At 52.4% G+C, this 24447-nt stretch overlaps 2 protein-coding genes across 6 annotated transcripts in view; both read left to right on the top strand.

Annotated features, from left to right (window-relative positions):
• Positions 1-434: 434 nt before the first annotated feature.
• DIRAS1 (DIRAS family GTPase 1) lies at positions 435-6253 on the top strand. Its single transcript, XM_086410276.1, has 2 exons — positions 435-571; positions 3267-6253. The coding sequence occupies exon 2, from the start codon at positions 3337-3339 to the stop codon at positions 3931-3933; it is 597 nt and encodes a 198-aa protein (XP_086266402.1). The 5' UTR covers positions 435-571; positions 3267-3336; the 3' UTR covers positions 3934-6253.
• Positions 6254-8578: 2325 nt separating this feature from the next.
• The window catches only part of GNG7 (G protein subunit gamma 7), a 138356-nt gene continuing 122487 nt past the window's right edge, over positions 8579-24447 (top strand). For 3 of the 5 annotated variants that reach the window (XM_086410280.1, XM_086410281.1, XM_086410277.1), the window contains exon 1: positions 8579-8622. The gene's annotated coding sequence lies outside the window, so the exon portion shown is untranslated. Of the gene's footprint in view, positions 8623-19239; positions 19313-24447 lie in introns of all 5 variants that reach the window. The other 2 variants (XM_086410282.1, XM_086410278.1) reach the window with 1 other exon arrangement.

The following is a 24447-nucleotide window of genomic DNA, read 5'->3' on the forward strand; positions in this document are numbered from 1 at the left end:
CATCTGTTTATTATTGATTATTTATTCATTCCATCAATGCACATTCCTTCCCTTGCCCCTAAGCTGGACACCTCCCACCCCCTGGACCAGCCCAAGGGGGTGCCATTCTGTCCCTCAGTACCCTTATCTACTTTTCTGCCAGCTGGCCCCTTCTCTTTGCTCCCGGGTGCCCCTCATCTTGCCCAGCCGCCGGCTGCAGGGTGACCCTGGGGTGCTCCAGCTGCATCCCCGAGAAGCCGACCCCACCCGCGTTGCGTCCCTGGCAGCACTCTGTGTTTGTCAGGCGGCGATGTAGGGGCGGGGGTCTGAGCGGGGCCCAGGAGGGACTGTGGGCGCGCGGCCGGGCGCGGGGCGGCGGTGACCTTGGCCGGGGGCGCGGGTCCCGGGGGAGGGGCGGAGCGCGGCGCCCGGCGGCGGGCGGGGACGGGCGGGGACGGGCGCGGGCGCGGGCGCGGCGGCGGCGAAGGCAGCTCGGGCGGGCGGCGGCGGGCGTGCGGGGGGCGGCGGCGCCCAAGCGGACACGGAGCCGGTCAGCAGCAGCCGCGGCGGCGCCGCAGGGACGAGCGCCCAGGTAGGTGGCCAGGGCGGGGGGCGGGGGGCGCCGGGGCCCGCTGCATCACCCCGCGAGGCCCGCAGGTCCTCTCCCCGCGCGCCCCTCCTTTGTCTGAGCCCCACCCTCCGCGGCCGCGGGGCTGGGCCCTCCTCCCCGCCGAGCCCTCCACCGGAACCCCCTCCCCAGTCCGGCCGGGCCCTGGCTGGGCCTCCCTCCACGCGCCCACCTTGGACAGCTCCCTTTTGGCATCACCCCTCCCCCATGGTACTGACCGGGAGCCCTTCGACCAAGCCAGCCCCTCCGGCCCACCGCAGCCCCTCGGTCCCGCCGTCAGGGCCTCTCCAGGAGGAGTCAGGTGGGCCCCGAGCCCGTCTGTTCCGACCACACACCAATTCAGCCCTTCTGCTCCCTCTCCAAGCCAAGCCCCTCATCCAGGAGCCCCTCCTCCGGTGGACACCCCCTCCCCCACCACTTAGATCCTCCTTGGGCTAAGGGGAGCCCCTGGGCTGGCCTCCCCCCACAGGCCCCTCTAGAGCAGGCCCTCTGTCATCAAACCCCTCATTGGTCAGGTAGTCCCTACTAAGTCAGACCCCCTTGGGGCAGCCAGCCCCTGCCCCCAGGCCCTCCCCTGAGCTGGGCCTGCTTTCTTGCACCTAAGGTCGCTCCAACCTTCCTCGCTGGACTCCAGGGCCCAGGACTGGGCAGATTCGTCTGGCCTGGGAGTCTCAAGGTGGGCTGCCTTGCACAGGGGAAGGACCCCAGGCCTTGCAGCCAACTAGGGCCAGTTCAAACCCTGCTCTACTCGGCCACCTCTCTGCTGTGACCTTGAGCCTGTGCCACCCCCTATGGAGCCTCGGTGCCCATGGCCCCCTCCTCCTCCCACCCCAGCCCAGGGGAGGTGAGGGCGGGATTCAAATGGCACCCAGGGAGGCTCCTGGCGTGGGTTTGGGGGTTATGGAATGGGCCTCCCAGTCAGGGATCCCAGGCCCCCATGGACCCCTCCTGGAGGACACCCCTGTGGACATGCCCAGAAACCTTCTGGGGGGTCTGCACTCAGTGCAAGGCAAGGGCTGGGTTGGGCCAGCCGAGCCAATGGTTTACCAGCCACCCCAGATCCCTCGGCCAGTCTGGGCGGTGCCCAGCTGCCAAGTACTGAGCCCACTTCTCGGGGTGCTCACCCAGGAGAGGGCAGTAACTGCAGAGCAGGCTGCCAGCCTCACCAGCCACTGCCCCCCAATGCTATGCATGTCACTGAGATGCCTAACGGTCCCCCATGAGTTAGAGCTGCTAAAGCTCCTACAAGTTTGCCTGGCACGTCATTTGTGGGGCCTGTGTCAGCCGTTAGCTTCACTGTCTGTCTTTTTCCGACAAACCTGTTACTTTTGATCACTGAGAACGTGACTTCCCTACCCGCCACCAGCCAGGTGCTTTACATCCTGGGTCCTTGAGATGGAGAATCATGTCTGTCCATCTTTACTGAGGGCTCTTGTGTGCCAGGCACCCGGCCAAGGGCTTTCTCCAGCGTCTGACACTCTTTGTCCCAGCACCTCCATGGAATGGGTGCTGCAACTGCTCACATTTCACAGATGGCAACACTGAGGCTCGGGGACATCAATTTACTTACTAGGGTTTTCATTGCCAGGTTCACGTCATTGGATCTTGCATACTACCTGCCCCCCCCCCATACCTGAGGGCAGTAGCACGGCCAGGGGGGCAATCTTGCCATGTCTTCTCTGTCTCATTGTGGACACACCCCTCCATGCTGAGGGACCCTTAGAGATGGCTGAGAGGAGGCAGGGAAGGGGATGCTGCTGTTTCTATAGATAAGGATGCAGATACTGGAGACAGGATTCCTGCCTTCTCGCCCCCAGGCCACAGTTCTTCCCCCACGGTCATCATTTTAGGAATTGCTGTGCTGTGTGACCTCCCGAGGTCACTGGACCTCTCTGAGCACAGAGGTGGGGACAGAGGATTAGACGACTCCCTCGCAGAGAGTTCTGTTCCTACGGACACATCAGACCTGGGTGGCAGGCCAGACTATAGTCTGGGTTTGGAGTTTAGGAAGTGGGGGTTTCTGTAGGCTAAGTTTAGTTTTCTCATCTACAACCTGGAAAACTGGCTTTATGATTTGCAAAATTTTGGACCTCTCGCGCCAGGATCACACTTAGGGGATGTGGGAAGGAGAGCAGCTTTAAAATGCAAGTTCCCAGAACTGTGGCCCTGGACCAAAGGATTCACTGCTTCCAGGGCTGAGGCCCTGCCATCTGCATTTTAGATACCCCACCATGCAGCTCGCATGGGCTTGAGGGAGAGCAGAGAGCCTGTGATGGCTGGAGACAGGCACCACTTCACCTGTTTTGCAGAGGAGAAAACACTCAGGGTGGCAAGGCAGCTTGCCCCAGTCACAGATCCAGGGAAAAGCCAGTGCCTCCTGGGGGCTGGGGGAGCGCACAGGTGGAGGAAGCTGCGGGTGTGCACCCCATGCCGGCATCTCCACGCTCCTTCCAGTCAAGTCTTTCCACACCCCGAAAGGAGCTCAAGCCCCATATTTCATTGAGGGAAAGCAGACAGGCAGAGGGTGCAGTTCTGAATGGCAAAGTCAACCAGATCAACGAGGAGGCAGGAGAAATGCTGCCTCCTCCAAGAAGCCTACCCCTCTCACTCCCTCCCAACCTGGGTGGGCCTTTTGCATCTGACACTCCTCTCTGTGCAGGGTCGGTCTGGGGTTCTAGCAGCCGCAGCTGCGAGCTCTCCCGGCCCCGCCCCACACCCCCGTGTGGAAGATGCCTGAACAGAGCAACGACTACCGAGTGGTGGTGTTCGGGGCGGGCGGCGTGGGCAAGAGCTCGCTGGTGCTGCGCTTCGTCAAAGGCACGTTCCGGGACACCTACATCCCCACCATTGAGGACACCTACCGGCAGGTCATCAGCTGCGACAAGAGTGTGTGCACACTGCAGATCACTGACACCACGGGCAGTCACCAGTTCCCGGCCATGCAGCGGCTGTCCATCTCCAAGGGCCATGCCTTCATCTTAGTCTTCTCGGTCACCAGCAAGCAGTCGCTGGAGGAGTTGGGCCCCATCTACAAGCTCATCGTGCAGATCAAGGGCAGCGTGGAGGACATCCCCGTCATGCTGGTGGGCAACAAGTGCGACGAGACCCAGCGGGAGGTAGACACCCGCGAGGCCCAGGCTGTGGCCCAGGAGTGGAAGTGCGCCTTCATGGAGACTTCGGCCAAGATGAACTACAACGTCAAGGAGCTCTTCCAGGAGCTGCTCACGCTGGAGACGCGCCGGAACATGAGCCTGAACATCGATGGCAAGCGCTCCAGCAAACAGAAGAGGACAGACCGCATCAAGGGCAAATGCATTCTCATGTGAGCCAGAGAGCCCGCCACCGCCGCCAGCACCCCTTTGTCCCGGGCATGGGCCTCTCCCCAAGTCCTGTGCCCTCTTCCTCCTCCCTTTCTCCTCCTCTCCTGGCCTCCCTCCCACTTCTTCCACTTCTCTCCCTTCATCCACCATCTCCAGCGGGGAAACTGAGGCCTTGCCAAGCCTGTGGCAGATCTGGGCTTGTGGCAACCCAGCTCTGTTGCATCACTCTGCTGTTCCCTCCCTCTTTGCTCCAACCCCCCATCCTGTCTGTATCCCTGGAAGGCAAGTGCTGGAGGTGGCCCCCATGATCTGCACGTGGGAAAACAGGCAGTGGGGAGGAAGCTGTTTGTCCCCATCTGGACTGAGGACGCCGGTTTTTTTCCCCATCTCCGTGTCTGCCACTCCTGCCCCTTCCCCTTGGGTCCCCCCATTAGATCACTGTGACCTTGCTGGGGAGGAGGGAGTTGAAATGCACATGGACCTCAGATTTTGTTTTCTCCTATTTGGTGTTTAACATACACTCCCCTCCCGCTTCCATCCCTCATGACCTCTGACCTGGGCCCCCCCAACCCAGGTCCCAGACCACTCCTCTCGTCCCCGTCCCCACAGCTTGGTGGGGGGCTTTGCGGGCTGGGTCTCAGGCTGCCAGGCAATAACCAAACAGGGCCCTCAGCAGTGCCCCACCAGCCCGGAATCCCACTCCACACCCAGCCTGGGCCTGGGGTGCAGGCAGAGGAGGCCCAGAACCAGCCAATGGCCACAGCACAACTCCAGGAGACTGTCTGGGATGAATATGGAGGGCCTTCCTGGACACAGCCCATGGACAGAGAACAAGGGGAGGGGGAGCCGGACCCTGTCAGAGGCAGGCATCTGGACCCAGCACTAGCAGGGTCTGTGGGGCTGAAGGCAGAGCTCTGCCCAACCTGTTGCCTCCCACCTACTAGGCCATGGGGGCTGCCCAGGAAGGCATGTGTCCTGGAGTCAGGGTGTGCCTGCCACCCTGAGATTATGTTTTTGTAAGTGTCTAGATGACACCACACTCATGGGACCCGGTGAGGCTGTGTCGGCCAGTGTGAAGGTGACCTGTAGGCCTAGGGTGGTGGGGGAGAATCCCATGGGATGATGAACTGGGTACCTTGGTGTGCTGGGCGGATGGCTTATGTCTAAGCATGTATGGGGAGGCTCCTGTGTGTGTGACAGTATGCAGTGTGATCACAGTGTAGGGTGTATGGAGATGTGGGTCGTGTGGTTGCCAACAGGACTGGACACTTATGATGGGTGACCTTGGCACCTGCAAGAGTGTGGCTGTACATGGCTGCATTTTTGGGTGTTGGGTGATGTGATTTATTAATAGCAGAAAGCATTGGTAAACCTTTTTGTCCTGACTGAGGAATGCCACGCCTGTTTCACTCTGTAGTAAGATGTCTCTTAGCCTGACATCTGTATCCATCAAGCTGTTGCTAGGGAACACATGACCACAAACTCAGCAACTTGCAACAGCATGCATTTGTGGCCTCATCTGAAGGCATGACCAGGGATGGACCCACATCCCAGCTCATGTGCTCGTGGGCAGCATTCAGTTGCCTGTGGTCTTGGGATGGAGGGTCTCAGCTGCCTGCCTCCTGGGCCTCTCCCTGGAGCCATTTAGCAGCACTAGTGTCATGAAGTGTGAGGAAGCTGTGTGTGTGTGTGTGTGTGTGTCTGTGTGTGTGTGCATGCACACATATGAGAGAGAGGCCCTGTGGCTGTTGTCATGTGACCACGCGGACTGTATGTGGGTGAGAGGGACTGTTTGTGTCCATCTTGGTAGCAGTGTGTTTTTTCCCCTTGCGTCTGTGTGGCTGTTCATTCCGCAAATATTTACTGGGTACACTGTGTGTGTGCATATGCACGTGTGTGTCACTGCCCGGCATGTGGACAGGCCCATGGAAGAACAGGTAACATCCTATCTGGGTATAGCTGAACCCCCCTGGCCTGTGGTGGGTCCAGGGCCCACAGCAACTGGTGTTGACCCCTCCCACTTGAAGGTGCCAGAGAAAGTGGGGCTGGGTGGGGGTCTGCAGCCCTTTCTCAGGGACACACCCTGATAGCACAATCTCCCTGGGGCCCTGCCCGCCTCCAGGCCTCTCCTGCCCCAGGCCCTGCCCCGACCCTGGGGGACAGAGGGGTTCTGGGGACCGTGCCAGGCCATGCTTGCTGTGATCCCGCCCCTGCCCCTTTGCCCCCTCGCATGTGGGTGTCCCCCTGCCCCCCGTTGTGGGGTCTGTGTAGCATTCACTTTAGAAATAGTCTTCCTGCAATAAAGTCGTGGATTCCACATTCCCCACCAGTGCGCCTTCTTTGGGGGTGGGGAAGTTAGCTCGCCACCTGGAAGGGATGAGGGACTGGAAAGATGGGGAGGTGTGGGGCGGGGCTGAGGGAGGGGGCTGTGGGAAGAGCTTGGACTGCTGTGAACAAGGACTCTGGGGCACCGTGGGGACATTTCAGTGCTTCTCCTCTATGGTCCCCACCAGAGATCTCACAGGCCCTGCTGGACCCAGTACTTATTGCAGTCAATGGAAGGGCTCTAGCAGGCATGATGACCTCCATATTATGTGGGGGGAAAACCTGCAGGGCCTCAGCTTTCCTATCTGCTAAATGGCTCAGGACAGAGTTTGCAAATTTATTTTCTTTTAACTTTATTTATTTATTTGACTGCACTGGGTCTTAGTTGTGGCACGTGGGATCTCTAGTCGAGGCACGTGGGGTCTAGCTCAAACCCAGGCCCCCGGCACTGGCAGCTCGGAGTCTTAGCCACTGAACTACCAGGCAAGTCACCAAGTTTGCCAATTGATAAGTGGGGCTGGGACTAGAGGGAGAAACATTGAAATGTCCCCACGGTGCCCCAGGGTGAGGAGAATGAGGCTCTTTCCACGGGTAAGGGGAAAAAAATACTCAAGTCATCTAGATATATATTTTAATGCAATATTTAATGCAAAGGAATCCATGATGAGCAAAATATCACTATTTGAAATAAAGATAGGATCTGACAGGGCTGGGGCTAGAGGGTAGCAAGGGAGCTGGTGTGCACAAACACAGAATCAAATCTTGTCTTTCTTTAAAACTGTAGTTATTTTGTTCACCATGGATTATTTCTGCATTTATTTTTAATTTTTAAAATATGACATTTATGGGGAATTCCCTGCCAGTCCAGTGGTTAAGATGCTGAGCTTCCAATGCAAGGGGCGCAGGTTTGATCCCTGATAGGGGAACTAAGATCCCACAAGCTGCACGCCCTGTGGCCAAAAATAAAAAAAGACATTTATATAGTATTTATCTTGATAGTGAATGTTTGGGGACACCCTTTTAGGTTCTAGATTTCAGAAAAGTGTCTCACTTCCCTTGCCCCAGCCCTGCCCGAATCTGTCTTTGGGGTCACTGGCAATCAGTCCCTTCACCTGACAGTTGAAGGAATTGCCAGACCTAATTTTTCAAGAGCTCCTGGAAATCTGAATTTCTTTTCATGAAACATCCTAGTTTTTCAATTTTGGCAGCAAATTTAGAATTTTTATAGGATCTGGCGGCCACATCTTGTCTTGGGGCCACCAGTTTGCCAGCCTTGTTCAGACAGTAATTCCTCCTGAGGGATGGAGCTGGGGAAGGAGATGCAGTCCCCAGATCTCTGATTCTGTCTGTGCACTGCAGGGAGTGAGCAGGGAGCTTCCTGCGGGGATGACAGCAGCCCTGGGGGGCCCAGCTGGTAGGCCAGCAGTTCAGATCATAGAGTAACAGTGTTGCATAAAGTTCCTGATGTCCCACAGTACGATGGCTTCATCCTCCTGTATGAGAAACTCTCCTCTCCAAGACTGCTGTATACTTTTTTTTTTTTTTTTGCTGTATACTTTTAGAGACACACCAAATGCTTCCCAACATCACCAGGGGAGCATGTCAACAATGCACACTCCAGGGGTCCAGTTAGCTTCAGGATTCTGATTCATTCCATCTGGGTGAGGGCTGGTAAATTTGCATTTTACAATCAAGACTCAGGAGTTAGGATATTATGAAACCCTGGAGAGGGTTGGGCGAATAACCTTGAGTTTGACCTCTCTGAGACTCAGTTTCCACCTCTGTAAAACGGGGATAATATCATTTCTCCTCCTAGCCTTATGCAAACAATTTAAGGAGAGGGAGCAGTTATTATCATTGTCCGGAGGTCAAGCGACAGATCGGGAGGGGACGTTCTTATGCCCAAGTGAGCTAGGATATGGATTTGAACCCTCGATCTTACCCGGGATTTGAACTGGCAAATCGCCTCGCGCCTCCTCGACGTCAGTCTCCAAGTCATCTCTCAAATTCAGCTCGACCCTCGCGGAGCAGTCCACCACAACGTACCTATTTGCATATTAGCATAGCCCCGCCCCCCGCACGTTCTTCCCTTGCGGGTGGCCAGCCGCGATGCCACTCAGCGCTCCGCCTCCCGGCCCCGCCCGCACCCCACACCCCGCTCTCTCGGGCGCACCCTACCCCGCTGCCTGCTCTGCGCCCCGCCCCCAGCCCTAGCTCCCGTCGCTGGGGCTCGCGATTGGCCGCATCAGCCTCCAGTGCCCGCCCCCGGCCCGCTGGCCCTGCCCCCGCAGAGGGGAGCAAGTGCTCGCCCGCCTGCGGTGGGTTCGGCTGCGCGGCGGGGCTGAGGCGGCCGCGGTGGCCCTAACGCAGGTAAGGGCTCTTGCTGCCGCTATTCGGGTCTGGGTCTGCCGCCCCCGCCTCAAGCCCCGGGGGCAGGGCGCGGCCGGGGCGGAGGGGAGGCCTGGGCGGCTGCGGGTGGGGGAGTCCTGGAACGGCTCCGATTTGGCTAGGGACGGAGTTGGGGGTCGGGGTCTGTGAGGAGGCGCCCGGGATTCTGGGCGGGAGCTGAAGGTCGGGGTCTGTGAGGAGACACCAGGAATCCGGGCTGGAGTTGGGGGTCGGGGTCTGTGAAGAAGGACCAGGCATATGGGCTGGAGTTGGGGATCGGGGTCTGTGAGGAGGCACTGGGGATTGGGGCTGAAGTTGAAATTCGGGGTCTGTGAGGAGACACCGGGGACCCGGGCTGGAGTTGGCGGTCCGGGTCTGTGAGGAGGCACTGGGGATCCGGTTTGGGGTTGGGGGTTGGGGTCTGTGAGGAGGCACTGCGGATCAGGGCTGGAGTTGAGGTTCGGGGTCTGTGAGGAGGGTCTGGGAATCTGGGCTGTAGTTGAGAGTTGGGGTCTGTGAGGAGGGTCTGGGAAACCGAGCTGGAGTTGGGGGCCGGGGTTCCTGAAGATGGGCTGGGCCCTGGGTTGGGTTAGAGTTGGGGTTCTTGAGCTGGGGGTTGAAGGTTAGCTGGGGAGGGGGCTGCTGATGGAGTTGAGGGTTGAAGAGGAGGTCCCTTGAGGAGGAAGAGGCTGAGGCTGGGAATTTGGATTGGAGTTTGGGGTTGGGGTCCATTGAAAGGAAGCTGGGGATCTGGGCTGGAGTTGAGGGCTGTCTTTGGAGCTGGGGCTCCAGGGTAGCAGGGGAGTGGACTGCGATGGAGTTGGTGATGGTGGAGGAACTTGGGGTCAGGGTGAGCTGGCACAGGGTCAAAGAGCAGACTTCGGGGGAACTGAGAGAAGTGGCGGGGGGCGGGTGGTCAGGGTTCTTTCTAAAGGCATCTGATGGCTGTCGGGAGAAACGAGTGTCTGTGAGAGATGAGAGAGAGAGGAGAGTGGAGGGAGATGGGCTAGAGGCTGGGAGACACCCCCCTGCCCTGGACCAGGTGTTTTCCAGGAGGTTGACTATTCAGGAGTAAATAGAGGGGTCTAGGTTCGAAGTCAGTAATGAGGATAGCGGAAGGGAATCCCCCGCCACCACCTTGGCTAATCATCTGGTGTAGGCAGAGACCCCTTGGTAACTCAGTGAGTTGCAGACAATGGATGCTGGACACACTGAGGTCTGTTTCTGGCGTGCAGGGCACAGAGGGGAAATGGAAAGGTTTGTGTTGGTGGCTGAATTTTTCAGGAATTTGGGGAGTCAGGAGTTAAGGAATCAAAGTAGAAGTTTTGGGGACAATGATATTGAGGGAAGTGGGTGGCACTTGAGTTTCCTCGTGAAGAGGGGGTTGCTCAGGGCTGGAATATGGGTGGGAGAAGACAGGCGTGATGAGCAGCAAAGAGCCTTCACCATTGCTGGATGTCAGCAAGGCAAATGCCAAGTTCTCAAATTTGCTCAGTTGCAGGCTATGGTCTTGCACAGGTTGAGAGTGGAGGGGCTCTGATAGGCGGGCCTGCCTTTTCCTGTCCTCTCTGACTGCTCTTTTGGCTGTATCCCCTCTGGGGGTTCAGTTTACTCCTCTGTAAAATGGGAGTAATAAAACTGGAGCAGGTACCTCACAGGATCGCTGCGAGGGTGAAACGAGGAGATGCGTGTACCTTGCACACTCCTGGCACATGGCGAGGATACGTGCGTGTTGATAATAATGTTCTAAATTAAGGTTTATTGGGGGGGAGGAAGGTGGGTGGGTAGAATTACTGGGTTGTCAGGGAGGAGAGGGAAGAAATCACTTGGAGCTTGATTTCAGTCCCTCAATCTTGGGGTGCATGTAAGAATCCTTTCTGGAGTTTTAAAAAAAGAATCTGCAAAAAATTTTTTTCTTCACATTATTAAAAATGAGGGAAAAACAACAATGACAAAGGACAAGTCTACCTGGTTCTGCCTGGATTCTGAAGCTTTATCAAGGAACAAGCACATCTACTTAAGAGAAAGGTTCTTGGGTCGTTCTGATGAAGTGTACCCCACAGGAACCATTCAGATGTGTGCCCTGAAGGGGCCACTGGGCCACAGTTATATGCTCTTTAAATACATGAGCTTTGCATGGGACTTCCCACTCTGCCTTCCAATGCAGGGGGCGTGAGTTCAATCCCTGGTTGAGGAATTAAGATCCCACATGCTGTACAGTGTGGCTGAAAAATAAACTAACAAAAATAAATATATGAGATTTATAAGTTGACTTCCTGTGATGGACCAGGGTCTTTCCGCTTGGCAGTGCTCATAAACAGTGCACTGCTGGCCTTAATGCCAGGCCTTCCTTTGTGGGGGGCCATCCTGGGCCCTGTGGAATGAGGAGCAGCATCCTTGGCCCCATCCACTCAATGCTAGGAGCACCTCCCCACCAGTGTGACAATGACAGATATCCCAAGATATTGCCCCCTGTCCTCAGGGGACAGAATCACCCCTGGTGGAAACCCCCTGTTGGAAACAAAACTATGTTATTTTCTCCTTTAAATATCACATCTCACCTTTCACCCTTGGGAAGTATGGCCATTCAGATTTGGATTGGTTTTTATGTCATCTTGTGTTCTTTTGAGAGAAGGAAAAAAAAATCACACCACTTTTAGAAAAATTTAGAAATGTTGAATTCTTTCTAGGTGGGTCTTTCATGTGGCTTTTGAACACTTCTACTGGTTTTGAGTATGTGATTAACTGGTCAGCTGCCGGCACTGAAAGAAGCCAACATTTGTGATTGTTTTCCTCGATTGTAACCGAGTACAGGCGTCTTCCTCAGAAGCTTGAGTTCTTCAGATGGTTCTTGGTCTTTTACTGAAAATGATTGTAATCAGTGCCATTGCTTTCTACTGCTCCATGTTTCATAAAGCCCAGGGCCCTATAGTTTGAAGGGAAAGACAACTGAATATGAATTACCCTGACACAGTGAGCTTTTTGCTTACTGAATGGAGGCATTTTTTTTGGTATACCCTGTAGTAGTGTAAAAAGTGCCTTCTTTCCTCCAAGGTGTTATTACAAGTTTTCTCATTTGCATCTGGTAATAAATAATTATCTTTAAAATAGTATTTTCTGGGGCATTTTTGTGTGTGTTATTTTTTGTTGGGGGGCCGTGCCATGGGTCATGTGGGATCTTAGTTCCCCGACCAGGGGTCGAACCCATACCCCCTGCAGTGGAAGCTCAGAGTCTTAACCACTGGACCTCCAGGGAAATCCTGGGCAATTGAATTCTTGAAACTCCTTTGTAGTTTCTTAGAGAAGCGTGATTGGGCCTGGCCTCCATGACTTTGGAGCTTTCTGGAGCTTTCTAGAGGGGATGGTTCCCAGGACAGTTGTGTGATTGTGGGGTGTGGACACGAACTTTTCTTTCCATTGCTCCCCTACAGGTGGCTGTGTCTTCACAGCCCAAGGATGATCGGCCGAGCTGTGTCTTTGTTCTGGGAAGGTTTGTCTTCTTCAGTCTTCTGTCCTTGATGATATCAAGGGTCACCATGTTCAATGCTCACTTCAATAGCTCTGAACCTCACTTTTCACCATGTCTTTCTTGTGCTGCCCTTGGGCATGGCCTCTCTTTCTCTCTTCAGGGTCTAGAAGAAAGTGTTTGTTCCATATGACACCCAGGAGACCTCAGAGACCAGAATGGGTCACTGCAAAGATGGGTGACTTGTCCCAGCTGCTCAGGTCCCGCCTTCTCCTCTTCCATCCTGTGCTGTTGCATCTTGTCCCACTAGCTGGCGGGCAGGGGGGCTGGTGGGCAGCTCTGAGACTCTTCTAGGAAAAGTACTAATTCTCCTGGTGGGTGCATGCGTGTCTGACTCTTTGCAACCCCATGGACGGTAGCCCACCAGGTTCCTCTGTCCATGGGATTTTCCAGGCAAGAATACTGGAGTGGGTTGCCATTTCCTTCTCCAGGGGATCTTCCCCGACCCAGGAATCAAATCTGAGTCTCCTGAGTTTCTTGTTTTTTTTTCTTTTCTCTTCATTTTTGTCTTGCATTTCTTGCATTGGCAGGTGGATTCTTTACCACTGTGCCACCTGGGAAGCAAGTTCTCCTGGAGAACCTTGCAAAGGGATAAAGTCTTACTGCTTATTTCTTAAATGGAGGTACAATTGCCACATCATAAAACTCAGCCACTTTAACACACACTTCAGTTTTTTGGTAAGTTTATCGAGTTTTGCAACCATCTCCATAAAGCTGATTTAGAACCTTCCAGTACTCCAGTAAGACCTCCATCCCCATGAGCAGTCACCCCCACCCCCTCCCTAGACCCTGACCACCAGGAACCCACTCTCTGTGTCTGTGGATCGGATCGCCCTGTTCTGGACGTTTCCCATCAGTGGAATCACACCCTGTGTGTCCCTCTGTGTCTGCTTCTCTCACTGAGCGTTGTGTTCTCAGGGTCTGGCCACGTGATAGTGAGTGTCAGGGCTTCTCCTTTTCATGGTTGAGTGACGTTCCCGTGTGAAAGGACACACATGTTTATCTGTTCACTTGTTGGTGGACATCTGGGCTGTTTCTGCGTTTTGGCGGTGAAGAATCGGTCTGCTGTGTCAATGGCTTTTTTCTTTCCTGAGCATTTGACAGCCCTCCAAACTGAAGCTCCATAGTTGGGGGTCGTTCGGGCATGAGCCCTCTGGTTCTGTTTCTCTTTCTCTTGTCTGCATTTCTTCCCTCCTTGAGTTAAATGCTTCCCTGTTTCTTGCTCAGAACATCCCAGCTGGCAGATCAGCCTCTAGTCTCTCCTGTTCTGGTGGGTTGCCCCTCATGCCCACCATAACCAGAGTCTTCTGTCTAAAGCTGAGATTGGTTCATAATTTTCCCTGCCATCTTCACCAACTCATCATCCACTCGACAAAATCAAATTGCCCCCTCGGTGGGGAGTTGGCCCCACTCCACCTTCAGGCTGACCTTCACTTTGACTCCAGGAATGGCCCTTCCCACTCTGCCCACCCAGCGCATGCCCTCAGCTTTCTTGGATGGTGCAGTTTGCTGTCTCCTTTGTCTGAAACCTTCCTTCCTTCCTTCCTCTCCCCAACAAAGGCTGGTTGTGTGCCTATTTTAAGCTTCAGACCGGGTGCCAGGCGCCGGGAGCACCACGTGAATGAAACGCTTGTGTGCATGGGGGGCGGTGTGGAGACGGGCCCCTGGGGCCATCCTGTCCCTGGGCCGGCTCTCTGAGTCAGGGTCCCTGGAGGGTGGCAGGGCTAGAGGCCCCAGGCTGTGTATTTCAGAAGCTCCCCAGGTGTGCAGTGAGAGGAAGCAGTCTTTCAGGGCACAGAGACATGGGGGTGACACCTGTGCCCAGGACATCAAGGGAAGAGGCCAGAGAGAAGGCCTGTGCTGAGAAGTTTGCTAGGAGACAGGTTGGGGGGCGGTGCAGTCATCATGGGCAAAGTCTCCCTCCTCCCCAGCACTCTGGATACCAGGCCTGGTCATCCTGTCTGAGGGTGCCCTCCTGGGCACCATGCCTGTGGAGCAGCCTTCCCAGCCCCTGCCCCCTCCATGCCAGATGCAGTGCCAAGGGAGAAAGACTGACTTGTAGAAATTGCTCCTTTTTTGGAATTTCTGAAAGTTAACTGTTTGGAGATGATAAAATACAAAAAAGTGACCCATCTTTGCTGCATGACAGTTAGTTGAGAGTCTGCTTTTCATAACCATGGGTGTCTGTGGGTGTGTACATGTGTTTTCTGTGCCTCTGTGCTGACATGAGGAAGTGCCAGGGTGAGGGGCCAGGTGAATCTGGGATTCAAATGAATCTGCAACCTGCCTGGTAGCTTTGTGATGGTGACCACTGGTCACATCTTGTCCTTTTTTGTCAAGGCCATGACCTCAGCCTCTGCCTTCTTAAGAAACCCCTTCATTTGGTGGCCTAAAAAGTCAAGAGAAATCAAAGACAGGAGGTGAATTAGGCCAAGTCCATGTAGCTCCTGGGCTGGACAGACAGGCGGTTGCTGGGGGATGGGGTGGGGTCAGGGGAGGTTGAGAAATAATGCGCCAACCCTAGCAACCTTGTCTTTGGCTAATTGTGTGACTTTCCTGGGGCCCCGTTACAAAGCACCACAGACCACATGGCCTGAAGCAACAGAAATCTGTCTTTTCCCAGTCCTAGAGGTCAGAAGCCTCCAATCCTTATGGACAGAGCCATGCTCCCCCTGGGGTCCCCAGAGCAGGGGCTTTCTTGCCTCTTTGGCTTCTGGAAGGTGGTGTGTGTGTGTATGTGTGTGCTCAGTCCCTCAGTCGTGTTCAATTCTTTGGGACCCTTTGGACTGTAGCCCGCCAGGCTCCTCTGTCCATGGGGTTTTCCGGGCAAGAATACTAGAGTGCGTTGCCATTTCCTTCTCCAGGGCATCTTCCTGAGCCAGGGATCGAACCCGCATCTCCTTCGTCTCCTGCGTTGCAGGCAGAGTCTTTACCACTGAGTCAACTAGTAAAGTCAATTCTCTTTCCCTCCTGAGAAGGGAAACCCTTCTGAAAGATGGTGGTTGCCAGCAACCCCTAGCGCCCCGTGGCTCACAGACATATTATTCTGGTCTCTGCCCCTGTTGTCACATGGCCTTCACCCTGTGTGTCTGTCAGAGAAAACCCAGAGCTGGACAGTAGTTACAACAGTAAAAACAAGAGTTTACCCAGAAATGATTGCAATGGGGAAAAGAAACCTCATTTTAGAACTGGGCTCCATTCTGAATACAGTGCAGACCAGTGGCAATGAGTAGCCAAGGAGCAGGTGAGGGTCAGGGGATGGGAGATTGCTAAGAGGAAGCACTGGGGTAATTCTGTATAAGGGATCTCTTAGATTCCGGGTGCAGACATTAGCTGGAGGAGGGGCTGAGGAGCCCAGTGAAGTATGGGGGTGACCAGATGTGGAAACTGGGGGAAATCTTAGTCCATCAACTTAGCAGGATTCTTGCTGAAATTGTACAGTGTAGAGATGAACATGGGGCCCAAACGTCAAGGCCCCATTGAAAAGTTCAAGGTAGCCTGAGTAGAACTGGTTAAGGAAAGAATCTGTATTAAGCCTCACGTGTGTCCGCATTTCCCTCTTCTGAGAATGCCAGCTGTTGGGTCAGGGCCACCCTACTCTGTGTGACCTCACTTTAGCTCAGTGACACCCCCAGAGACACTATTTCCAGATCAGGTCCCATTCCCAGCCTCCAGGCTTAGGAAGTGTGCATATCTTCGGTGGGAGGGGTACACAGTGTACCCCATACCACCTAGAAAGGGGCCACCCTCGCAAGGTGAGAGTCAGCTTTTTGGGGGGCCCTCTGGTCCTAGTTGCTAAATGCCCTCCTGCCCTGCCCCACCCCATTCCCTCTTTCTCAACACCGGAACAACATTTGCACCATTGCACAGAAAATGGAGAACTTGGGGCCAACTGGGCCCCTGGGAGGAAGTGGGAGTTTTCAAGTTCACTGGGACAGGGGGGTATAGGAGGTCACAGGTGACCTTGCAGCCCCAGGGAAGCTCTTGGTTATTTGTCATCTGCAGGACACCTGTCTTGGCTGCCTTCCTGGTTGAAATGAAAGTATAAGTGTTAGTCGCTCAGTCGTGTCTGAAAAGTGTTAGTTGCTCGGTCTTAACCGACTCTTTGTGACCCCATGGACTGTAACCCGCCAGGTTCCTCTGTCTATGGAATTCTCAGGGAAGAATACCAGAGTGGGTTGCCATTTCTCCCTCCAAGGGATCTTCCTGACCCAAGGATCAAACCCAGGTCTCCTGCGTTGCAGGCAGATCCTTTACCATCTGAGCCACCAGGGAGGTCCCCTTCCAGGTTGTGCAGATCCAATGAAGCATCTCCAGAAGGAGGCGGGGGGAGTTCTCTGTAAATATGAGATGTTGTTGTTATTGACATGGTGGTTCTGATTAAGGCAAGACCTCTCCTTCTTGGCACTGAGGACTGCGAGACCAAGTCATCCACTGCGGGGCCGTCCTGGGTGCTGTGGGGTGAGAGGAGGCTTCCCAGGCCTCCACCCACTCAATGTCAGGAGCACCTAGTCCTGAGGACCACAGATGCCCCAGTCATGGCCCAGCATCCCCTGGGAGGAGGCAGAACCACCTTCTGATGGAAACCATTGGCTAAACTATTTCTAATAAGATTTTATGATTCTATGATTGCACTAAAGTAAGAAGATATTTTCCCATAAATTTATTGATTTATTTTTGGCTGTATGGGGTCTCCTTGCTGCAAGCAGGCTTTTTCTAGTTGCGGAGAGTGCGGGCCAGTCTCTAGTTGCCATGTGCAGGCTTCTCTTTGTGGTGGCTCTTTGTGGAAGGCATGGGGACTTCAGTAGCTGTGGTGCATGGAGTTAGTTGCTCCAAAGCATGTGGGATCTCCCCAGATCAGGGATTGAACCCATGTCCCCTGCATTGGCATGTGAATTCTTATCCATTGTGCTACCAGGGAAGTTCGATTTTTTTTAATAAGCTTTATTTATTTTTTAGTTCACAGCAAAGCTTAGCAGAAGGAACAGAGGTTTCCCCGCATGCCCCTACCCCCACCTGTACACAGTCTCCCCATCATCAAAGTCCCCCACCAGCAGGACATCCATTTTAATCAGTAGACCTGCATGGACCTGTCACTGTCACCTAATGTCAGTAGTTGACCAGAGGGCTCGTTCTTGGTCTTGTATGAGTTGAGACAGATGTACACTGACATGAATCCACCATGAGAGAACAGTTTCACTGCCCTAAAAATCCTCTATGCTGTCAGTTCATCCCTCCCTCCCCAGTATTTTGTTTTTATGGGGAAGGAGCTAAGAACAACTTAGTAACTTGGAGTGCCTGTTGGGAAAGGTCTAACTCTATACTGTGTGGAGTTTTACATGAATCATCCCTCTACATTCTCCACTCCTCAAAGCTGTGCTGTCCAACGGAAACAGGGCTGAGCCTCAAATGTCATTTTATTTTTAAAAAGTCTATTTTGTTGAAGTATAGTTGATTTACAATGTTGTGTCAATTCCTTCTGTACAGCAAAGTGATGCAGTTATATATATATATATATATATTCTTTTTCATATTCTTTTCCATTATGGTTTACCACAGGATATTGAAGAGAGTTCCCTGGTCTGTGCAATAGGACCTTGTTGTTTATCCATCCTATATGTAATAGTTTGCATCTGCTCACTTCCGGTCCTTCCCTCTCCCATCCCTCTCCTCCTTGGCAATCACATGTCTGTCCTCTATGTCAGTCATAATTTTATTTTTTAACACTTTTATGACATCTCATCCTCTGTCACCCTCTTCTCTTGCCCTCAAATCTTTCCCAGCATCAGGGTCTTTTCCAGTGAGTCTTTTCACATCAGGCGGCCAAAGCATTAGAGCTTCAGTTATAGCATCAGTCCTTCCAATGAATATTCAGGGTTGATTTCCTTTAGGATTGATCTCCTCACTGTCCAAAGGACTCTCAAGTGTCTTCTCCAGCACCATAGTTCAAAAGTATCAATTCTCTGGTGCTCAGCCTTCTTTATGGTTCCATTCTCACATCCGTACATTGACTACTGGAAAAACCATAGCTTTGACTATATGGACCTTTGTCGACAAAGTGATGTCTCTGCTTTTTAATATACTGTCCAGGTTTGTCATAGCTTTCCTTGCAAGGAGCAAGCGATGTTGCCTCTGATGCTACCTAGTTTGGGGCTTGGATTCCCAAAGCCTTCTAGGTGGGCAGGGGTTAATGATTTGGGAACAAATGTGTGGAGTGATTGTATTTCCCATAGCATCGTCGTGCCCTACTGAGATGGGTCACTGATTTCCTTTAGTGTCTCAAAATGTGAGAGACATGCATCTTAGAAATGACAGGCTCTTAAATTTGATGAACTGTGGCTTCTGATAGCTCAAAAAAAAGTCATATTTTACAACATCAATTATGTTTATTACAACATTCTTTAAAAATGTACAAATGTGAAACTTTGTTCATAAATGTCTGTGCTCATAGCTTTTACATTATAAATCCCCCAAAGCAGGTAAAGTAAATTAAAACAGATGCAATGAACACATATTCAGACAAACTCTTGTAATGGCAGGCGCTGGGTGTTTTGTAGAATGATGTTCCAGGAGTCACAGTTTGCCAGGCAAAGCGTCCCAGAGCGAGCTTGGAAGAGGCTGGATTGACGTGAAAACTAAAGCTTTCTGCCCTTGGCTGGGCGCCCACAACGGGGCTCCTCGCTCAGCAACTGCTGAACTTAGCAACGCCTTTCTCTTTAGGTTGAGAAACTGACAGATTAATTCTTCCAGGCTGACTTTTAAATATTTGAGGCAAGAGTGAGAAATGGAATTTTTTTTCCCCTTAAATTGCTGCTTAATGAAATGCAGAGTTGTTTTTGACTTGAATGATCAATAGCAATGGGGTTGGTGGGGCTTTGGGGATGAGCTGGGCATTTATTGTTTAAAAAAATAGATTGGCTTCTCTCTCTCTCTGTCTCTCTTTGTCTCTCTGTGTCTCTTTTTCTGTCTATTTCTTCCTGTCTCTCACTCTTGCTGTCTCTCTTTGTCTCTCTGTGTATTTCTCTCCTTGTCTCTCTGTGTCTGCATCTCTCTGTCTCTCTTTCTCTTATCAGACATGTCTAGGAGCCTCTCCGGGACTGTGTGAAGAAAAACTGAAACACATCCAGTGCTGTTCACAAACCTCAGGTGTGTGTGCGGGTTTGGGGTGATGAAAGACAGGGGCCAGGGTTCTGGAAACTTGGGTTCCAGTCTCGGCTCCATCTCTGATTTCCAAATTGTCAAAGTCCCCCCACTCCTCTGAGCCTCCACTTCCCTCGCTGTGAAATGGGTGTAGGATGAGCTGGTACCCATACCAGCCACTCTGGTACCACCACCAGCATCCCACATGTCATCTCTAGGAAAGATAGTGGACTGAGTTTTGAGATCTATTTCTTTTTATTTAAATTTTATTGAAGTATAGCTAATTTACAGTGTTGCATTAATCTCTGCTGTACAGCAAAGTGACTCAGCTGTAATATATAGATTCTCGTTCACATTCTTTCCCATTATTGTTTATTTCGGATATTGGATATAGTTCCCTGTGGTCTACAGTAGGACCTGGTGGTGTATCCATCCTGTATATACTAGTTTGTATCTATCTGCTAATCCCAAACTCTTTGTTTCCTTTTTCTTTTTTTTTTTTAAATTAACTTTTTATCTTGGACTAATTGCAAATGTCCAGAAGGGTCACAGAGGTAGTACAGACGATCCCGGGTGCCCTTCGCCCAGTCTCTCCCACCCCAGCACCCTTCCTCCCTAGAGCACCTGTGCCACCCCCAGAACTCAGTGTGGGTGCATCACTGTTGACTCAGGCCCTCACTAAGTTTGGATTTCACTGGCTTCCCTTGATGTCCTTTTCTGCCCCAGCCCCGCTCTAGGACCCCACGTGACATTCAGTCATCAGCTCTCCTTCGCCGCTCTGAGTGGTGACAGCTCTCTGACTTTCCTTTTCATGCCTGGGCAGCCATGAGGAGGCCGGGCAGGAGTTTTGCAAGATATCTCTCCGTCTGGGTTTGTGTGATGCTTTTCTCATGATTACATCAAAGTCGTGGTTTTGGGAAAGAACACACAGAGCTGAGTGCCTTCTTAGCACGTTCCAGTGTCCCTGACACCCACATGGCTTCACCCAGATGTTAACCTTGATTACCTGTCCCCTCCCCCAGGATACATAGAGGCCTGGATTAGTCTCCTCGGACCCCCAGATCACCTCACTGTGTTCCCAGTCCAATGCCAGATCCTTCACCCTCTGTGCTGAGAAATTTTTTTTTAATATTTATTTATTTATTGAGCTGCCTCAGGTCTTAGTTGCCGTACGTGGGATCCTCCATCTTCATTCCAGCAAGCAAGATCTTTAATTGTAGCATGTGGGATCTAGTTCCCTGACCAGGCTCCTTGCATTGGGAGCACAGAGTCTTAGCCACTGGACCACTGGGAAAGCCCTTGCACTGTGAACTTTGCATTGAGTCTTTGCAGCATGATGTCAGCTTTCTCCGGGTTCAGTTGTACCCAATGAAGGCTGTGTTCCTGGAGATGAAACTGAGGAGTTGACAGCTCATCATCTTGCATGTGTGGCTGCAGACACTATGGGATGTTGGGGAGAAATGTCTTCATACTACTGTGAGACACATGGGCCCCTCACATCCCAAATCCATGCATGAGGGTTGCGGGCCTTGGGCTCACTGCTGGTGACTGAAATCCCAGTGGAAGCCTGCCTAAGGGTTCTGGCCTGGTTTTGTGAAGGTGCCATGTTCTGATCAAAGGAGGTGAGTGAAGTCACTCAGTTGTGTCCCACTCTTTGTGACCCCATGGATAGTAGCCTACCAGGCTTCTCCGTCCATGGGATTTTCCAGGCAAGAGTACCGGCTTGCCATTTCCCTCTCCATCAAAGGAGGGGGAGCTTTGAAACCCCAGGGGAGAGTTTTGGCACAGGCAGCCCAAGACTTGGAAGCCCCGTGAAGCTGCTGCTGTTCCTGCCCTCTCGCCCCATCTCCCAGAGCCACATCCTGAGTGCTGGCTCACATGTGGCAGAGTGTCTGGCCAAAGCAGAGGGCTGCTGGAAATCAGGCTGCTTTCTGGGGGGGTGTTTGGCATGTCCTTTGAAAGTGAAACTGGGTGCCCCTGGGAGATGTCCCAGGAGAAGGCAGGCAGGAGTTGCTCCTTCTCTGGGGTGTGAATGGAACCCTTTGTTGAGCCGAAGCCTTTTTCTCAGTGGCCTCTTCACTCAGCCCACAATGGCGGGATGATGCCAGGGGTGAAGGTAGTGACCATCCGTGCTGCCTGTCTCCTGTCGTCCTAAGGGAGGGCCCTGCCGGTCACAGCAGTTTCTGAAAATCAAAAATTAGTTTATCACACACCAGACACAGCCCACCTTCTTTCTCCCCCCTCCCCCCACCCCCATTCATTTCTCTGCTCAGCGCTGCATGGATGAGGAGGTGAGCTCCTTGCATCCACTTCAACCCACTCTGATTTGCTCTGTTTTTTCATTGTGGTGAATTACATGTCACATAAAATTCACTGCTTTAACTGTTTTTAGGTGCACAGTTCAGTAACATTAAGTATATTCACGCCATTATGCAACCGTTCTTCCCCTGTCCCCCATCTACCCGGCACCTTTTCATCTTCTAAATTTGAAACTGTCCCTGTTAAATACTCCGGGCACCAAAGACCTGCCTGTTCTGGACGTTTCCCATCAGTGGAATCACACCCTGTGTGTCCTTCTGTGTCTGCTTCTCTCACTGAGCATCATGTTCTCAGAGTCTGTCCACTTTCATAGTTTAGAGCAGAATCATGTTCCATCATATACGTCTGTTGTGTCTTGATGCCTTCATCTATCAATGCTCACTTGGCATGATTCCACTGTTAGGCTGCCATGACTTGCGCTGCAGTGAACATCCATCTTCAGGTTTTTATGTCGATGGTTGTTTTCAGTTCCCCCGGGTGGGTCCCCAGGAGTGGCATTGTGGGGCCGTTGTCTATTTTTAAACTTCTCGATTGTTTGTGCTTCTCTGCCTGGTGGGGTTTTCGTCCATTTGCTGCTTCTTTCTCAGCTCAGCCTTGGGGACTTTGGAAGGACTTGAGTTCTTCTGGCTGACTGCATTCATCCCCGAGGCCCACTCTCGTCCCCATCCTTGTTAACTGTGCAGCCAGCCCACCGCAGCTTTCTCTGTACTGTTCATTTGTCTCCCTCCTGCATCTGGGGTCACACTCCTGCCTCCCCCAGCCTGGAATGCCCTCTGCTCTGACAAACACCACCTGCTTGCTGTTGACCTGCCCACCTTTCCACTAAGGCCACCTTTCCACCTCACCCGGCCTCCACCTGCCCTCGTGTCCAGTGACGCCGCCCCGAACCCACTGGACTCCCATCGGACTCCCAGCCACCTCTGCTCTGTAGTCGCCAGGGGGCCTCACCCAGCTTTCTTTAGCCAGAGCTTCAGTTTTTGGTTGGTTGGTTTTATCTATAAAAGATGCTCCTCTGTCAAGGGGGGTGGAGCAGGCCACACAGAATGTATGTCTAGTAGCCAGCAGGTATTAAATATGAAGAAAAAAATGGATTAAAAAAAAATTCAGACAAAAACATGGAGGAAAAAATCAGAAGCAAGCTGTGATAGAGTGATGGGGCCCCCAAGGACACGTCACCTCATGGGGCAGAGGCGACTCTGCAGGAGGGATTAAGTTAAGTAAGGCCCCTGAGATGGGGACGACCCTGGACTCCCCGGGAGGCCCAGTGTCATCACAGGGTCCTTATAAGAGGGAAAGGGAGGGTCAGAGGCAGAGAGACAGGAGGTGCTGCGCTGCTGGCTGTGAGGATGGAGGGAGGGGCGATGAGCCAGGGATGCGGTGCCTTTGGAAGCTGGAAAAGGCAAGAGCTTGTGCTCCCCTGGAGCCTCCGAAAAGACTAGCCCTGCCTACGCCTGGATTTACCCCCCGTGCGGCCTGAGCCAGACTCCTGAACCCCAGAACTATGAGAGAATCAATGGGTGTGGTTTTAAGCCCTGAACTGGTGGCAGTTTGTTACAGTAACTGCAGGAAACTGATGTGGTTTAGGGAACCACAGTGTAGATAAAGTTCTGTGTCCTCACAGCTTCTCGTCTCGTTTCTGGTACGTGATGCGGATCAAGAGCCTCCTGTCATGGGCTGCGCTGGACCCTAAAGGGCAGCTGGAATTCCCAACCACATACTTTCTACCGAGTCTGTGGCTGAGCCCACGATGCGTGATTCTATCCTGGAGCCTCTTGGAGATGAACTTTCCATTTTAGTTATGTCACCTGCGTGTCTTCAGAGGGGCTCTTATTCACTGAGCCCAGGTTGAATCTTCCAGAATGCTCTAGAGTCTGTGTTCTGGGGCCAATGTGATGACCTCCTGTCCCCAGGGCTGCAGCTGCGTCTCTCTCCCCCTCCTCCTGCCCCAGGTCAAGGTTCTGGTGATGGGCTGGTCACTGTTGACTTGCATTTAACTTTGTGCATAGTGGTTCCCACCCAGGGCTGTATTGGCCCCAAGAGCACCCACCTGGGGTGCCCCTCTGAGGGTCTGTCTTCAGATAAGGAAACTGAGGCTCAGGACTGGGGAAGTGACACCCCAATGTTCATAGCAACACTATTTACAATAAATAAGATGTGGAAGCAACCCAAGTGTCCATTGACAAATGGAAGGATAAAGATGTGTATATATACAATGGAATACTACTTAGCCATCAGAAAGAATGCAGTTACGCCATTTGCAGCAACATGATGGATTTAGAGAGTGTCATACTAAGTGAAGTCAGTCAGAGAAAGACAAATACTATATGATATCACTTATATGTGGAATCTAAAAAGTACTACAAATGAAACTTATTTACAAAACAGAATCAGACTCACAGACTTAGAAAACAAACTTTTGGTTACCAAAGGGGATGGAGAGGCATAAATTAGGAGCATGAGATTAACATATACACACTACTGTATATAAAATAGATAAACAACAGGACCTACTGTATACCACAGGGAACTAAATTCAACATCAATATTATGATCTTTTAATAAACTATAATGGAAAAAAGGTTAAAATAATCTAGGTATATGAGGATGAGATGGCTAGATGGCATCACTGACTCAATGGACGTGAGTCTGAGTGAACTCTGGGAGTTGGTGATGGACAGGGAGGCCTGGCGTGCTGTGATTCATGGGGTTGCAAAGAGTCGGACACGACTGAGCGACTGAACTGAACTGATACATAAACATGTATAACTGAATTACTTTGCTGTGTACCTGAATCTAACACAATATTGTAGATCAATTGTATT

This window comes from Bos grunniens, chromosome 7 (assembly GCF_055505025.1).
Source record: "Bos grunniens cultivar Pamir isolate PY7600 chromosome 7, Bosgru_T2T1.0, whole genome shotgun sequence".
Classification (NCBI taxonomy): Eukaryota; Metazoa; Chordata; class Mammalia; order Artiodactyla; family Bovidae; genus Bos; species Bos grunniens.